Genomic DNA, 18,733 nt, shown 5'->3' with positions numbered 1-18,733 from the left:
TACCTTCTTGTTGCTGTGACAAAACACACCACAAAGCAACTTTGGAGAGAGATGGCTTATTTTGGCTTCCAGTTCCAGAGGGATCCGGTCTCTCATGGTGGGGAAGACAGAGCAGCCGACAGGGAAGGCGTGGGGGGCTGAAGGATGCTGAACGGTCAGTTCACATCTGTAGCCAGTAATCAGGAAACCGGAAGTATAAAGCCTGCATTTATGCATGTACTTTGTACAAGTACACTGTGTACATGGATTGTATGTGTTTTTACGTGTGTACTGTATACAGTGTGTCGCATGTGCGCATTTTATGTGTGACACACACATGTGCAAAGTAAATTTGGATGGATCGAGACGGTGACGGGGAAAGGAGCCAGCAGTCGTGTTGCTGTGGCGTCATAAACGTCAGGGACTTAGCTGGAGGCTTCAGTAGCAAGCACAAGATGAGTAGAGGGTGACATTTACTCTCAGTGCTGAGCCAATACATAAAATAGATATAACCTGTTCCAGTCTCAGCTAGAGTCCCACCCCTGGGGCTAACCGATTCTGCTGTCTTGCCTTTCTTCTTGCCTGAGACAGTCCAGCCGCCAGATATCAGACTACTTCCTGCTATTTTGTCCCCCCCCTCCCCCGCGGCTGTAACTTTTCTTTGCAGATTTTCTCAATACATGATTATCAGTAGGGCTCAGTGTTTTAAATCGTCATAATTACCTTCAATAGCACCGCAGCAAAAGCAGCGAGTTCTAAGATAGCAACTTATGCCGCTTTTGCAGAATACAAATACTGCTCCCAGCTTAAGAGTCAGATAAGTGCACATAGAGATCATTGAACACACAGTCAGCAAGTGGAGACTGGGGCTCCAGGATCTTCCTAAAAGCTAGGCAGGGTGATGATGTGCAGCCGTAATCCTGGCACCCGGAAGGCAGAGATGATGGGTCCCTGGGAGTCAGGCCAGCCACCCAATCTCAGTCAGTGAGTTTTCCAGTTCAGTGACAGAGTCTGTTTTGACAGATAAGGTAAAGACCTGATCAAAGAAGACAGCAAAAGTTAACCTCTGGCCTCCACGTGCAAGTGCATGCATGTGAACACACACATGTACATATACCACATACACATACACATGCTATTGAAAAAAATAAAAAGCACATGGTGTCTTGATAAACAACATACACACATATGTATATGTATATCAGACATACAAGAAATTAAAACCACGAGTTTTCAACAGTAGCCTTGCTCATTTCTCATGTACTTCCATGAATCAGTAGATGGATGTTGTTTTTTGGTTTTTGGTTTGCTTTTCAAGATACGGTTTCTCTGTGTAGCCCTGGCTGTCCTGGAACTCACTCTGTAGACCAGGCTGGCCTCGAACTCAGAAATCCACTAAAGGCATGCACCACCACTGATGAGCCTAGACTGATTAACATTTAAGATTATTAGTTTCTTAGATTTTTCTGCCATTTAATATTTAAAATAATTATATTTTTGTGTGAATGATGCACTCACAAATAGTAAAATATAGCCTCATTTACAAAATTAATAGTTCGTGATTGATTCTTTTTTTTTTAAGACAGTCCCCTATAGCCCAGGCTAGCTTCAAACTTGGTATGTACTTAAGTGTAGCCTTGGACTCCTCCCAACCCTCCTGCCTTCTTCTACATTTATCTTTAAAACAAACAAACAGCCTTTCAATTCTAAATTCAGAACATTAACCAATGTTGTGAACTACATTTTGGGAACTAGATCAGGTAGAGCTCATCCCTTTTCTATATTGATTTAATACAGGCATAGTAGTTCATTGGAGTTACACTAGCTAAATAAAAGTGCCCCAATTAGAAATGTACTGGTTTAATAGACTATACTGGTTAATTGGAGATGTATTGGTTATTTGAGCAGTGCTGGTTAAATAGAGGTATGCTGTTAAGTACAGATATTCTAGTTGAGTAGATAGAGATGTTCTAGTTAAATACACATATTCTGGTTAACCAGAGGCGTGTTGGTAGATTAGAGATGTGTTGGTTAAATAGAAGTGTACTAGTTAATTAGAAGTTAACTAGAGACATATTTGTTAAATATAGGTATGTTGGTTAAATAGAACTATGGTGGTTAGTTAGAAGTGTAACTGATTAAATACAAATAAACCTGTTAAATAGGCGCTACTGCACGAATAGTTTGCATTACCATTTTACCAAATGTGAAATAAGGAGGTACTTTGGCAGTTTGAGATACTGGCGTACATCTTTTCATATTGATGAGAATACTAAAGCAATTGCAATGCATTTGTTATTTTTAAAATCTTTATTTTCAAATGTCTCAGCCTACTGAGTTCATAGCACCCGACAATGAATGTAAATCTTAGGCCTTTGCACTGCGTGAAGAATAATTTCCTAAGTACACTGAACGCGCCTTTCCTTCCCACTCTGACTGCGTTCTCCACCCAGGACATTGCGTACTACCAAGCTCTGTCCGCCGAGGGGCTGCAGACAGAAGCTGCAAGAATTCCCCCCAGTGCCGCTGTAGCCCAAGAGTTGTATGAGCCAGGACTGGAGCCTTCAGCTACTGCCAAGCTGGGTGACTTACAACGTTCCTGGGAAACCTTAAAAAACGTGGTAAGTCCTTAAAGCGTTGAACTGGTCAAGTTTCGCAGACACCCATCGCTTTAAGCATTGTCTTATGAAATACATGCAGAGTTACACATCTAGAAGGCAGTCAGATGCCCTTGGGTAAAGCTGTGAGGAAAGAAATGTCACAACCTGCAAGATAAGAAGTAGGAAGCCGTTGGTAAGGTCCCTCTTCTCGTTCAGATCAGTGAGAAACAGCGGACTCTCTACGAGGCTTTGGAGCGCCAGCAGAAGTACCAAGACTCTCTCCAGTCCGTCTCGACCAAAATGGAGGCCATGGAGATGAAGCTGGGAGAAAGCCTCCAGCCCGGCCGGAGTCCAGAAAGCCAGATGGCCGAACACCAGGTAAAAATAGCAGTCCCGATGACTTCAGCTTCCTGTGTGATGGAATCAGAGTGCACTGTAGCTGGCCTGTCAGGCTCCTGTTGGGGAGAACAGAGCGGCAGTTCTGGTTGGAGTGAGCAAGTTTCCAAAAGGTGGGAGTTGCCGCCGCTCTTTCAGGGTGGGATCTAAGACAGAAAGAGAGGAAATCAGACCTGGATTGAATTTAGAAAAAAACTACCCGCGTTGGTGTTGCTTTGGGATTTTTCTGATACTAGGTGTCTTTTCTTCTAGTTTCCAGATTGATTTTGTTTAGTTATGAGCCACTAAATATGGAAATTATATCCCAGATTGGCCTCATCTGGGATGACTCCGCCTCCCCCCAGGCTTTAGTAGGAAGGAGTTCTAAGTTCTCTTCTTGTGTTGTTCTTACTCTAGTCATTTTCGAAAGCTTATGTAAGTTAGAGAAGTGTCAGATTTATGTGAGAAAAGAGCTGATTCCATAAATCTAAGTTAGAAAGATGCTGTTAAAAATACATCAGTTTAAATTTATGCTAAGACACACACGCACACGGGAAGTGGGCACTGGCAGCGAGGCCCACTCAGTGATTTAATGTCACTTATGTGGGTAAAACTGAGGTCTGAGGATGTGGAGACCTACTTTCATCCGGGAGCTGAGTCCACATGACACAGGAAAGTGCTGCCTAATACTAATCAGGACCCAGCAGCATGTGATAGCCCCCTAAAAAGCAGAAGGGGAGAAAGATGTCTTAAGTTGTTAATTGACCTATAGGCCCCATACATTGATGCATGATGCTTTTGCCTAGAATCCAGGTTCAGTTCCCAGAAATCTTCAAGTGGTTCACAACCATGTGTAACTCTAGCATCAGGGGTCCAAAATGTTCTTCTGACCTCTATGGATATCAGACACAGAAGTGGAACATATATGTGTGTGTTTGTCTGTATTGTATGTGTGTGCGTGCACACATATGTATATGTGTATGTGTGTCTCTGTGTTTGTGTGTATATATACATATGTATATATATGTATATATCTATACATACATACATACATATATATATATATATATACATACATATATATATATATACACACAGACCAAACAGTCCTAGACATACAAATCATTACATGTCACCAGACTAAAAAAGCATACACCAATAATTCTAGCACACAAAAAAATGAAAGTGCAATCCAGAGCAACTAGGTACACTTAGGGGTCCCCATCACAAAACAGACCAGGAGCTGGAGAGGTGGCTCAATGTTTAAGAGCACATCCTGCTTTCCAGAGAACCTGAATTTAGTTCCCAGCACCCTTCTGAGAGACTCACGATTGTTCCAATCTCCTGCTCCAGAGGATCAGATGCCCCTTCTGACCTCTTCAGACACCCCAACCCACGTGGCACTTATTCAAACAAAACACATGTAAATATAAATGAACAATAAAATATAAATCTTAGGAAGAGAACGAAACATCTGTGTTAGTAGAAGAGAGAGAGAAAAGCTCAGCGTGACAGGCATGTCTATTAGAGACAATGCAGGTCGTCAGCTTTAGAAATGAGGCTACAGGGCTGTGACTTACATGTAGGGCACTTGTCCAGCATGTTAAGACTCCGTTTGATCTCCAGGATGGACACACACATACATGTGCACATGTCCACCCCCACCCCCACCCCCACATACACCTTTACGTACACTATTTTCTCTCTACTCCATTTGAGTCCACTGTAAACATGGGCTTCATGGTCCTCATATGTGCTGTCCAGGACAAGTGCTTTCTTTTGCAACATTTGGCCTTCCGGTTTAAGATAAAAATGCACACATTCCGTCTGAAGATGGCGTATTGAGAAATAGTGGTTTCAGGCTTTTGAAACTCTTGTACCTTCTTAGGGTAGGTATTAAATACACAGGATAGACCTATATGAGACCTTTTGACAAACTACCTTTTAGATACCCTAGAGTTCCCCACAGTCTGCCCAGCTTGGGAAACAAATACTACAGAGGCATAAACTTAAAAGGAACCTTGGTTTTATTAGATCGTAACAGTCATGAGGGCGATCCAGCACTCACGCGACTGTTGCCACCCAATGTTCTCTCTCTGACTGCTATCCATTGCCTCTCTAGAGCACTGTCACCTCCAGACGTCCCTCTCCCTTCTAGAGGGGCCACCGTGTTGTTACGTCCTGGCCCTATGGTCCCATTTTCCTTCAAGCATCCAAAGAGCATATGGGATGAGTTGTCTAAGAGTGATATCTTTCAGGGTATTTTGAGAATCACATGCATTATTGAGAACCAGTGATCTGGGGGAAGGTTTGAATAGTCTCCTTCTGTCTATCTTTAGGTAATCCCTACCTCTCTTGGAGGCCTGTCATCCGTATAAACCTAGGTAACTGACCATAGCTCCTCCAAGACCCTTGAATGGCCCTTTCAGGAATGATGCTCTGTAAGAAAGCAGGGTCATGGTGGATCATACCCTAGAGTTTGTTACAGAACATGCATATTAGCTCCAAGCAGCACCCCCACCTCCCTGTCAGTCATTAGTAGTATGGAAATGTATATCATACATGAAGCAAAGTTGTTGTCCAAGGACTTCATAGCCAAAACACACAATTGATCATTTATCATCTTAGGTGTGTTTTTTTATTATTCATACCTGTGTCCAGAGTATCTTGATCACACTATGAACACTCAGCCTCTAACTCCTCCCTGAACCTCTTACCATGTTTCTTGCTTAATATCCTCTCTCCATAACCCACTGAGTTTGGTCAGCTCTGTCCATGTGTGCACGTAAGGCTACTCACTGGAGCATGAGGACTTCCACAAACGAACAAGCAAACAAACACAACAACACACAGATTCTCCCTGCTCTGCCATCTTCAACTGCCAAAGCTTCTCAGCCCTGAGTGGGAGGGTCTTTGTGAGCCCCTCCCCCATTTGTGCTTGAGTCTGAGTAGCTTAGCTGTGAGTTCATGAGTGTTGGTGACTCCGATGTGCCCAGCAGACATTGTTTCCTATCAGCACATTCTAACCTGTGGCTCTTTTGCTCCTTCTGTCTTCTCTTCTGCACTATTTCCTGAATTCTGTGTGTGTGTGTGGGGGGCACATGTGTACATGTGTATATATGTGCAAGTGTGCATGCATACATGTGAATATGTATATATGTGTATGTGTCTATGTGTGTGCACATGTGTGTGCATGTGTACGTGCATGTGTGTATTTGTGTATGTACATGCATGCACACATATGTGTACATGTGTCTATGTGTTTATGTGTGTGCATGTGTTTATGTGTGTGGCACATGTGTACATGTATATGTGCACGTGTGCATACACACATGTGAATATGTACATGCATGTGTGTCTGTGTACATGTGTGTATGTGTGCATGTATATGTGTATATATGGGGATAGTGATTTAGATGTCCCATTTAGGACTATTTAGCATGACCAGCACAGTTACCAATTCCCTGAAATCTGATCAGCCGAAATTGTACATTATTGCTGATTATTATGAATCAGAAAGACATCGAATAACTTCTCTTGCGATTGAGGCCATGACTTTCTGTCCCTCGCTGGTCCCGAGGACAGTGCCTCCTGTCACCACAGTGAGAATACACAGCTCATTTGATGATGTGAGTAAGCCAGGCATCAGGGCTGACATAGCTCATTAATGGTGTAGTGGAGGGTGAGGAGACACAGCGCATGAAAGTTGGTGCAGTTGTGTTTATACCCTCACTCTAGCACTTCCTTCCTGAGCTATCTCTGTTCAGTTCCAATGCCTGTGCCTAAGTTCTACAAATTCTGGGGCAAAGCTGCCCACCCACATGAAGAGCTAGCGCTAACGCACTCTCTAAATCTGTTCCTGGAGTCGGGAACAGTCCTTCATTATACATCTCCTGTGTCTAAATCCTGACTGAACAGTGGTGGAAAAGTCCAGTGTGCTTTTTAAACTTTAAAGGGTTTGATAGAAATGCTTTGGTGCTTACTTATTTTCCTGCAGTCTGTCATAAGGACTATTTCTAATTCTTACAAGGGTCTTTCAGACCAGTGGGTCTCAACCCCTACGAGGGTCACAGGTAGGATATCCTGTATATCAGATATCCTGCATATCACATGCTTACATTGCAATTAGTAATAATAGTAAAATTACAGTTATGAATGAAGTAGCCACAAAAGTAACTCTATGGTTTGAGGTCACCACAACGTGAGGAACTGCACTAAAGGGTAGCAGCATTTGGAAGGCTGGGAACCACTGCTCCAGACTGGACTCTTGCCGCAGTGGGTTCACTCGGTCTGGTTGGAGCTTTTCAGGCGCCTTCCTGAAAAGCTAGGCTCTCTTTGATGTATGAGGGGTGGGCACAGGGCCCAGTGCGGTTTCCCCATAGGAAATAAAAACAAAACTTAAGAACAAGCAGCAACAAGGCATCTCACCATGAAAGCTGCGGTGTGTCACAGTGTCACACAGTACGTACGCCCTTTTGCCCAAACAGCTTGCAGACGTTCCCTGCAGTGAGTCATTGGTCTGCTCTGAGGCCTCTGGCTTCTGCTCCACTATCAGCACTGGATCCTCAGAGAGCCCTCCCGGATATCCTGCTAGGGCCCTGAGTCATGGAGACCCTGCAGCTTTGGATCTGCAGGACCAGCCCTTTCACATACTCGGGCAGCTCATAGGTGGGGTAGATGTTATGGTGGGCAGGCTCAAAGTCCCGGATCTGGGCCTGGATGGTGGCTCAGTTCATCAACTTGTCAGGTCTCCCAGGCTGCCCAGGTAAGGGGTGGGGGCCGGGCATTTGGCATCTTTGCCCCTCTCTGCTCAGTGACAGGCTTTAGGCTGAGTTCTGAGGTTATTTTGTTCTAACCAATAGATCATGGAAACAACTGTACTCAAAGGTATAGCCCCGAGACTGTGAGGAGTTACTATTTTCTTTTGAAACTGATTAAATGAGTTCCATGTGGCCCTACTACTAAAGGACTGGGTTCCAAGTATTTATCTTGCATTGAAATATTAGTAGATGGTATCTTAATGGGAGTCAGTATGATTTTCTAAATTTCATTGTAAATGTATATATAAGTATACATGTATATGTGTGTGTGTGTGTGTGTGAGAGAGAGAGAGAGAGAGAGAGAGAGAGAGAGAGAGAGAGAATGAAGCATATAAGAAATAACCAGAAAGAATAACACAGTTTCTCATTAATTAAATCTCAGTGGATTTGGCCAATCAGTAACAGTGAAGTCACATATATAAAAATGTGCACTGATCAAATCGTCCCTCTCTGCCCCTCCCCCATCTCAGATCCCTTTCCCAACTTCTAGTAATCTCTAGCCCCTTGTCTAACTCTCTTCCTGTCACTCACATGTCCTGTCTATCACCACAAGTCAGCGCCAACCCAAAGAGGACTCCCTCTCCCTCTCCTCAGTTCACATCACTTACTGTGGGCCAGCCGCTGGCCATGAACTGTTTTCCGAATTATGAGACTGAAGGTGTGTTCGACTACCAGATGGATTTCTTTACATATTATAAAATGAAATTCCAATAGCAAAATTAATTAAAGCATACAATGCATTGACATTCAAAACGGTTATGCAAGCACTACCTCTATCTGTTTGTAAAATGTTTGTATCACTCCAAATAAAACCTTCCCAAGTTGTCACCAAGCTTGGATGCTGGGCCAGAAGTTTGGAAGGGAAGCCAGTGTTAGCAGTACAGAACTGACAGCTCCAAGGAGCCAAACCACGTTTTTTTCCTACTGAAGACTTTTCAGAAAAGGAGAGGAAGAGATAGAAACGGAAGCCAATGACTTCCCCACACCCTTGATTAGCCAAATCCAGTGAGGTTTAATGAGGAGTTGTGTTTTTCTTTCTGGTCATTTTTTTATATGATTTAGGCACCACTTCTATTATGAGTTAGAATTAACTCACTTAGCTGTATTGAACACCCCCTAGACCAACAGCCAAAAGACTGGCTTTTTATAAATACTTGATTTGAAAGTAAGTGGTGTGAATCTGCAGGCATGCTGCAGAGAAAACAGAAATATCATTGCGAGCTCTATAGGACAGGGGGTGGGGGAGTAGATTAAGCGACATCTAGCCTGCATGTAGGCTGGGAACTGGGATAACAGCAAGGGGAGGGAGGACTTGTATGAACAGCTGTGGGAAGCTGGAGGAGAGTGAAGAGGGGAGGATGAGCGTGGCTGAGAACTGCAGAAGAGGGGGAGATATGATGAGGCCTGCCTAATTATAGACAAGGCTAAAATCTGAACCAATAATACAGAATTTATGTTTTTTGACAGCTGGGTCTTCAGCAAGTGATCATAATTAATAATGCATGAAACAACTTTAAATGAACAATTTAGAGATTTGAATGAAATCTCAAAAAAATCCGTCACCCCCAAGGCTGGGCGTGGTGGCCGCACCTATAAATAATGAGGCAGGGACTGCGTATTCAAAGCCACAGCATACATTCTATGGCCCGGGAAAAGATCTTGCAAATATAAGAAAACTATATCTCAAAAGAATTGAGGTTCTAGTTGAGTGCAGTGGCAAGGATACACAAGCCCAGAATGTGTCAGGCAGAAAAGCAAGGGAATCCGGAGTTCCGGGCCATTCTCTTACACAACAAGGTGGAGGCCCGTTCTGTGTAGACCCTGTTTCAAAACAAACACAAACAAATGAACAAACGATCCCCACCCCCCACCCCCAGGAAGGGAGAATGTAGCTAAAGTTGAAAAACAACTCCTACCACTTAGAGCACTGGTTCTCAACCTTCCTAATCCTGCAACCCTTTCGTACAGTTCTTCATGCTGCAGTGACCCCCAATCACAAGATTATTTGTAATTGCTATAACTGTAATTCTACTACTGTTACAAATCGTAATGTAAATATCTGATATTTGGGAGATCTGATCTGTGTCTCTACCCACAGGTTGAGAACCACGGGCTCACAGAGATTTACAAAGCTCTAAGGATGAAAAGAGCATCCTTTGCACGGCAGAGAGCTTCCAAGAACAGATGCATTTGGCCCATAGCAAAGATTATACTTCAAGGGAGAAAGGGAGGAGAAGGAAGGGGCAGGGCGAGAGGGAAGGGTAGTGGTACCTCCATTTGTGCCCACACTGGAAACCAAGGAGTGTGGTAAAATTAAACTGGATTATAGTAGACCTAAGTACGAAGTTAGCATTAAAAAACAAAAGATAAATGAATTCTTACCATGTTGCAGACCATAGTGCCACAGTGACAAGGACAAGATTTTCCTTAATTTCTGATCCATCATATAACAACAGTTTTTCAAATGAAATAAAATTCTCTTCATGTCATGATGATGTCAGATAGTTGTAAAGTTTCTTAACACGTGTTCTCCATATTTCTGTCTCCTTATACACCTCTCTAGAAGCTTTGGAAACGCTAACACCATTCCATCTATTAATCGTGTTCACAGAGGATTCTGTTATCTTCCCTTTGTTTTAGTTTGAGTCCTGGGAAGCCCAGAGCTATAGGATGCTAAGCCCCAGTTCTGCCGCTGAGCTACTGAACATTATCATGTGCCACATAATAATCATGACTCAGTAGGCAAAGTTTTCTCAAACAGAACACCCAAAGCTTGCTCGAACTTCTAAGGAAAAATATTATTCTGTAATCAAATTTAAAACTTCTGTATTTGCCCGGTGTGGTGGTGCATGCCTTTAAATCTCTCCAAAGGCAGATGGGTCTTTGTGAATTGGAAGCAAGCTGAGGTCTTGGCAGTCTATAGACAATGAGTTCCAGGACAGCCAGGGCTACACACTGGGACAAGGAAACAAAACCCCCAAACGAAAACAAAACAAACAAAACTAAACACTTTCTGATTATTGAAAGTCAGCATTAAAGAAGTCTTCCTGTTGCTAGTGGAGAAACACTGTCAGCGCTGACAGTCCCAGTAAGAGCAGACATCTATAATGCACAGAACCAAAAGAAACAGACACCTAGAATCCAACATGTTTGCGTAAGGCATAAGGAAAGACTCCAAGGGAGATCAAGCAGAGATGTAGCAGGCAACCGCAGAGGAGGGTCCCGTCTTAAGCATCAACAGGAAAGTGCAGATTAAAACTCCATAGGCTTCTACTAAGAACCCAGGAAAAAGCTTGAAACTAAAACGATTCACAAGGCAGTAGGCAGTGCCGTAGTAAACACAGCTGAGAGTGAGCGGCCTTCTCCGGTGAGCCTAACCCCAGAGTAGCTCTCTGTCCACATAGGAACTTACAGAAATAGCAGGTCTGGGGCTGACATGTTTGCTATCCTGGAGGTAACCACAGGGAAGAAGTCAAAAGGGCCTTGCCGAGGTCTGGAAATTCAAGTTATTTCCTGGTCAGAGGTTTGCAGGTTGTGAAGAACCAGGGAGCCACACCCCTACTTCCTGTCTTGGTCCATGTAATAACTTGCACGTAACAATTGGTTAAAATTCAGTTGGTCACACTATTAGGGAAGAGAGGTGTTTCTTTCTTGTTTGTTTTAATATTTTAACTTAATCAGTTTTAAAATTTAACTATTTTAATTAATTCTTTAATATTATTTTAATTGGTTTAATATTATTGACCAGTGTCCTCTGAGGAGGTACTGTGCCTTCTGTGATGTCTGCAGTCTGTGGAAGGACTAATACAAGCAAAGGTATTGGTTATTTCACTGGGTCACAGGTACCTCTAATATACTGCCTAACTTTATAATACACTATTTAATTTATAAATAGAAATTTCCCACGTGAAGACCCCAGTCTGAAAAAAAAACTAAATAGAAGGTAAACAGATGGAGATAGATGGATGGATGGGTGGATGGATGGGTGGATAGGTGGATGGGTGGGTGGATGGATGGATGGGTGGATGGATGGATAGGTGGATGGATGGATGGATGGAGGGATGGATTGATGGATGGATGGAGGGATGGATTGATGGATGGATGGATGGGTGGATAAATGGATGGATGGGTGGGTGGATGGGTGGGTGGATGGGTGGGTGGGTGGATGGGTGGGTGGGTGGATGGATGGATTGATGGATGACCTATATAGAACTGGGGATGTGCACCATTAGTAGCCTGACTGCCTGGGATACACAAGCCTGTACGTTGAATCCCAGCACCAAGTGACCAGGACATTTTGTAGTGTGCTCCTGCAGCAATCTCAGTGGGGACAGAAGACCAGGATTAAAGTCACCCTCAGCTATAAAGAGAGTTTCAGGGCAACCTGGGCTACCAGAAACCCTGTCTTGAAAACAAAAGCAGGGTTGGGTGTGGTGTTCCACACCTTTAATCCCAACACTAAGGAAGGAGGGATCTGGTCTAAGTGAGTTTTAGTCCATCCAGGAAGACTTTATCTCAAAAACGAACCAGACCAGAGTTAAGGAACAGATAGGGAGTTGGTCATTTCAAAATTCTTTTCCTTTTAAGGGCAGGGCAGAGAGGCAGGATAGACAAGGTGGAATTTAGGAGTTACTTTAAATCCCTCTCTTGTTGAAGGGTTAAAGCTGAGAGCTTTGTTATCTTGTGTGGCGACCCTAGGCAGTTTGGGGATTTGATTGTTATCTCTTAGTTCTTGGAATTTTGACAGAGGCCTTGCTCTATACCTGGTGACAGGGATCTTCCGCACCGTGACCACTCCAGTTTGGGTTTTTTAATCTTTTGTTCTGTGGGCCTGTCCTAAAGTAGAGCCATCTGTAATTGCTATTTAAAGCTACATGCTACGGTTGACATGCCGTTGAACTATGGGAGCTGAATGAAAAGGCTGGGTTAAGGGGCTGCCTTGGAGGTGCTCAGCCTCAGAAAGCATTTGAAACCTTGGCAGACAATTCTGGGCAGAGCCAACGGCCTGGAAGTTAGCCCCAAGAAACTGTGAGCTTTTGAGTTAGGTTCAGAAGGAAGAGAATGAATGTGGACATACTTGATGATTCCTCTCCTGTTACGAGCCTGTTGGAAACCAGAAATGCTAATTAATTTGTTCAAAACCACTTCAGTTAGTAACATCCCCAGCATCCAGATCAGCATCGTCCCAGCTTTCAGCTCCGCAATGTCATTCTGAAAAGTTAAACCAGGTGGCAGTCCTGACGGTTGGCTCAGCCGATGGATGGATGGCATGGGAGTGAGGGTCTGCTGCTGACCCCAGAGGGGGTGTGGTGGCAAGGCCTGGAGTCCGCAGTCAAGAGCGTGATCCCACAGTCTTCCCCGCAGGCCCTGATGGACGAGGTGCAGATGCTGCAAGATGAGATCAGTGGGCTCCAGGCGGCTCTTGCGGAGGAGCTGGTGGCCGAGTCTCAGGAGTCGGACCCCGCGGAGCAGCTAGCCCTGCAGTCCACGCTCACTGTCCTGGCTGAGCGGATGTCCACCATCAGGATGAAAGCAGCGGGCAAGCGGCAGCTTCTGGAGGTAACTGGGGCCTTGGAGGGGTTTCAGGTCCGGCTTCTGAATCAAGCTGTGGTGTCTGTTAGCGGCTCTGGGTACCGACCGGCGTGAACCACATGGGTTTTGCTGTTTTAATTACTGGTCTCTTCTTGGATATATATATTTTTCAAACTTTTACTGTCTTTCCCTCTCCCTGTCCCCCTCCCTCTTCCTCTTTCTCAGTCTCCCCTCCCTCTCTCCCTTCCCCCCCCCTTCTCCCGTCCTTATTTTCTCCCTCCTTCTATCTCCCTTTCCCCTCCCTCTCCCCTCCTTTCCCCCCCTCCCTTGCTCTTCCCCTCCCCCTCCCCTTTCCTCTCCTTCCTTCCCCTTAAATATCTCTACCCTCACATCTCCATATTCTCACATGTTCTTATTCCCCTCAGTCCCCTTTGTCTGCCTAAAAAGTTTTACTTCTTGCTAGGGTAGGGGGATACCTAGGGGGCCCCCACCTGCTCAGAGAAGAAGGGGAAGGGGGTATGAGGGAAGGATTTGGGGAGGGGTTGGCCTGGAGGGGGGCAGTGAGCGGAATGTAAAGTGAATAAATAGAAAATAAAATTAAGTTAGAAATGTTTCACTTCTACTTTCATGTCATATATATGCCGAGTTTTATATATCTGTGTATGGGGACCGAGGGAGAGAAGGCATATAAATTGGAATAATTGTCCTTTGGCAATAGGTATAATTCACTTCACATAATTACCTTCAGTCATGTCACTCTGCTATTGATGTCATTATATTCTTACTTATGGCTGTAAATATTCCATTGTGTGCACACGTATGCATGCACATGCATGCACTATACAGTGTACACATGCGCACGCGCGCACGCACGCGCACACACACACACACACACACACTCACTCACTCCACATAACGTTTTCCTTACCCACGGTCTGTTGTTGGGCACCTAGGCTCACTCCGTTATTTGGCAATTGTGAGTGTTGCAATGGGCATTGGAGGGAGAGTGTCCCACACTGTTTCCCAGCCCTAAGACACCAGTGTTACATTTACCTCAGGCTGGAGCGCAGTGCACAGTCAAGATGTATGACTGTGCTCCAGACAGAAGACACTGAGAATGCAGAGAGCTGGTCTTTGGTTGACTAGAGCCTTGTGGACAGGAGCTGTGGATCTGAGATGCATATTTATTTGTGAGAATACTCTTTCGCTACTGTTGCCTATGCTATCTGCTATAAACATTATGTGATAGGTAGATTCTGTGATATATGTGGTAAAAATCAGCTGTTCTTTTTTTTAAAATATATTTTCTTTCTTATAATATTGGCTTTTGGCACATGTGATTTTATGCAGTTCCTTCGGTATTTCATTTGAGTGTAGGCTTCAGATGGGCTCTGAGAACTTCTGGCTTCTTGTGTCTCTGGATCTTAATGTCCCCAGTACATTTCTTATACACACTGAGTATTATTTTACTACTGATTATGTCATGATTACATTTATGATTGTGCCATCCTGAAGATGTAAGCTTGTAAATTGGCTAGCCACAAGATCAGTTACATCATATATCTATTCCATATTCTGCATAAGCTTAAAATGTGTTTTTCCTACTTACTAGTCCCCATGTTAAGATTTTAATTAAAGAATGATTTTCTTTGGAACCAGAGAAAGGACCTGAGTGGTTAAGAGGTATCACTATTGATCACTATTGTTGCAGAGGCCCTGGGTCCAGCTCCCAGCACACACACAGTGGCTCACAACTAGTTCCAGGAAGTCTTCTTCCGGCCTCTGAAGGCAGCACACACACACACACACACACACACACACATAGTGCTCAGATAAATGTTCAGGCAAAACACTTTTTACACATAAAATTAAACACATGCTAAAAATAATAATGACAACTACTAGTGATGCAGTTCTTGAAGTATTTGAAGGACCTAAAGGTAACATTTTAATTTCATCATATTGTCTTCATGAAAAATGTATGTGGGGGGGTTTCAGAAAAAAGTTTGGCCTGAATGTTTCAGCATGAATTATTTGCAAGAATCGAGAAAACTTGAGAGTTCGCCTAAAATTCTGGGTTTGTGCCTTATTCCAAAACAAGTACCACTGGCTGCTCCTCCCATCAGGATCAGCTGCCTGAAGGGCTGCTCATTCATGTGGGGTAGATGTCCCTTAGTCAGCTGCTGTCCCTAGCACGCAGTCCCTGCCTTCGCAGACCTTGAGGTTAAGTGTCTGCTGCCGTGGACCAACTGCTTCCTGTCACTGTCTGGTTCTGAACCTTGGCCTGCCAGAGCCTATAGGAATGTCAAGCATGCCTCGTTCAACTTGGGATTCATGGGGGGAACTCACCACACGCTAATGTTGAGATGCAGAAACCCCAATTTAGTCTTCTCAGCCGTAGTCTAGATTGTTGTTTGTGTGTTGTGCAGCCGGGGCTCGAGGCTGTCGCTCTGTTTTATGGAGTCTTTTAAGTCCTCATGGCTCGGTGCTCCCTTCTCAGGCTTATCTTCCTTCTTGTTCCTCAGGAGAAGCTAAATGATCAGCTGGAGGAGCAGAGGCAGGAGCAGGCTCTGCAGAGGTACCGCTGTGAGGCGGATGAGCTGGACCACTGGCTGCTCAGCACCAAGGCCACCCTGGATGTTGCACTGGGTACCCAGGAGCCCATGGACATGGATGCCCAGTTGGTGGACTGCCAGGTACAGAGATGCCTGCCGGAGAGCAGGGGTCCTCAGCCTGTGGGTTGAGACGCCTTTAGAGTCACATGTCAGACAGCCCAGTCTGCATATCAGATATTCACATTATGAATCGAAACAGTAGCAACATTACAAAGTAGCAACAGAATAATTTTATGGTGGGGGGAGATCACCACAACATGAGGAACTATATTAAAGGGTCTCAGCACTGGGGAGGTTGAAAATCACTGCTCTACGTCATGAAGGAAAGGAAGGGAATGTGTCTACCTCATGAAGGACATTTAAAAAAACTACAGATAATGTATCAATAAGATCTTGATATAGACATATATGCTTCCATAAGTTTGAGACTTTGCATATTTACAGTCTGTCATTAAAACAAAAATAAAATTATAACCTGGAATTGGCTCTTAAAAAACATTGCCAGTGGTATCTAGACTTTAAAACTATTCAGGGATTAGGGAGATGGCTCAGCAGTTAAGAGTAAATCCTTCTCTTCCAGAAGACCCATGCTCAGTTTCCAGCATCCATATCAGGTGTCCCCCTGCCTGTAACTCCAGCTCCAGAGGAATACAGTGACTCTGGACCAGGGTCTGCACTCATGGGTACATACACACACAGAGTCACATAACTGGGAAAAACACACCTAAAACATAACTATAAAAAAATTTTTTTGAAGAAAAAAAGAAATTTTTGTTTTGAAGAAAATTTCAGTATAGTGGCTTACATCTCTGAGTCTATAATCCTAGTTCTTGATATCAAAAATTTTTCTTCTTAACAGTTTTTTAAGTCACACTTTGTAGTCTTCCTGACCCAGAATGCAATATGTAACACAGGCTGGCCTCAGACTCCACTCCAGTGCTGGGATTGCAAACATGCACCGCCGAACCTATCTAAACTCTTAGCTCTTGGACTATCATTTTAGAAGACTAGAGATATCAGGATATTTATAGTATCTGTATTTAGTGGCTAAAAATAAATATAAACTAACCTTGCAGTGGTGGTGCACGCCTTTAATCCCAGCATGCAGGAGGAGGCAGAAGCAGGTGATCTCTGAGTTTGAGGCCAGCCTGGGCTACAGAGTGAGTTCCAGGACAGCCAGGCCTACACAGAGAAACCCTGTCTCATCAAAACAAAACAAAACAAAAAAACAAAACAAAACAAAAAAAACAACCAACCGACCAAAGAAATATAAACTAAATAAGAAGAATTAGTATCAGTGAGTCAAACTAAAATAAATGTAATTAATTGGAAGCCTCCACGAGTGCCCAGTTGCCATTTTGAATGTAGTCCTCACAGGGTGCCTGAGAAACCAGTGTCAGGAAGCCAGGGAGTCTCTTGTCTTTCCAAAGGTGCGATGTGCTTCCTTTCATGTCAGGTTTCTAAGAACTGACGTAAGAGCAGATTCCATAAAAGTTATAAAGCATGAGAACTGTTCCCTCAAAGCATTTCGGGCTTGGTTTGACCATTGGTTTGATTCTGGGAATCAAATCCAGACACTTTATTACTGAGCCACATCCTCAGCTCCTTAAATGTTGTCGACCTCAATGTGGATTTTTTTCCTCCTTCCTTCTCTCCCTCCATCCCTTCCTACTCTTTTCTTTTCTTTTTCTCAAGAAATAGCATGGATTAAACTTAGAGCCTCACATACTAGGCAAGGTCCCCTCACTGAGCTGCAACCCTAGCTTTACATAGAGGTGCTTATTGTCATTATTATAGATACTGGCGCTGACTTCTTGCTACTGTAAAAGTCAGATAATCAACTTAAAAAGCACCAAGATTTATTTCCATACTGTTGAGAGGTGTCGTCCATACACCCCACCACTGTTTTAGACACACAGAGCATGTGGAAGAAGGCTGCTCATTCATTGCTTGGTACCAAAAAGAAAGATAAATGTAAGCATCCGTAATCCACTTAAACAAAGTGCCTAAAATCCCCCTTTAGACCCCCAATTCATAAAGGTTTCTGTCTCGTTCAAATAGGACCAAGCTCTTAATGTCTGCCTGTAAGAGGCATTCCAGATCCAATATAGCATGAAACAGTGAACTTGTACGTGCCTGCCATCCAACTTCATGATTATTAACATATTACACTTCATATATGAGTGAAATATAGTTGAAATCTTTTATTCAAATGGCTGGGGAAATGGCCTAGCAGCTAAGAGCACTGGCTGCTCTTCCAGAGGACCCGAGTTCAATTCCCAGCACATGGTCACTCTCACCTGTAATTAGTCTCAAGGGACCTGATGTCCCCTTCTGGCCTCCACAGGCACTACATAGGTGTATTACACAGATGTACATGCAGGCAAATACACATACACATAAAAGATCAGGCTGGAGAGATAGCTCAGCGGTTAAGAGCACTGACTGCTCTTCCAAAGGTCCTGAGTTCAAATTCCAGCAACCACATGGTGGCTCACAACTATCTACAAAGAGACCTGATGCCCCCTTCTGGTATGTCTGAAGACAGCTACAGTGTACTTACATATAACAATAAATAAATCTTTGGGCTTGAGCAAGCAGGGCTGGAGCGAGCTGAGGTCTTGAGTTCAATTCCCAGAAACCACATACATGATGGCTCACAACCATTTGTACCCTTACAGTGTAGTCATATACATAAAGTAAATAAATAAATAAATAAATAAACCTTTTTTTTAAAAAAAGAAAGAAAAAGTTTATGGTTATTTAAAGAAAAAAAGAAATAAAACAAAAGAATGTCCTGAAAGCCCCGTCC

The 18,733-nt window shown here is 43.7% G+C and overlaps 1 protein-coding gene across 1 annotated transcript in view; it reads left to right on the top strand.

Annotated features, from left to right (window-relative positions):
* Syne1 (spectrin repeat containing nuclear envelope protein 1) overlaps nt 1-18,733 on the top strand; it is a 505,489-nt gene that overhangs the window by 341,303 nt on the left and 145,453 nt on the right. The window contains 4 exon segments of the mRNA XM_052169815.1: nt 2,433-2,600; nt 2,796-2,957; nt 13,139-13,333; nt 15,832-16,002. Coding sequence (XP_052025775.1) covers nt 2,433-2,600; nt 2,796-2,957; nt 13,139-13,333; nt 15,832-16,002 — 696 coding nt within the window.

This window comes from Apodemus sylvaticus, chromosome 23 (assembly GCF_947179515.1).
Source record: "Apodemus sylvaticus chromosome 23, mApoSyl1.1, whole genome shotgun sequence".
NCBI lineage: Eukaryota > Metazoa > Chordata > Mammalia > Rodentia > Muridae > Apodemus > Apodemus sylvaticus.
This window is presented reverse-complemented; position numbering and strand designations above follow the sequence as displayed.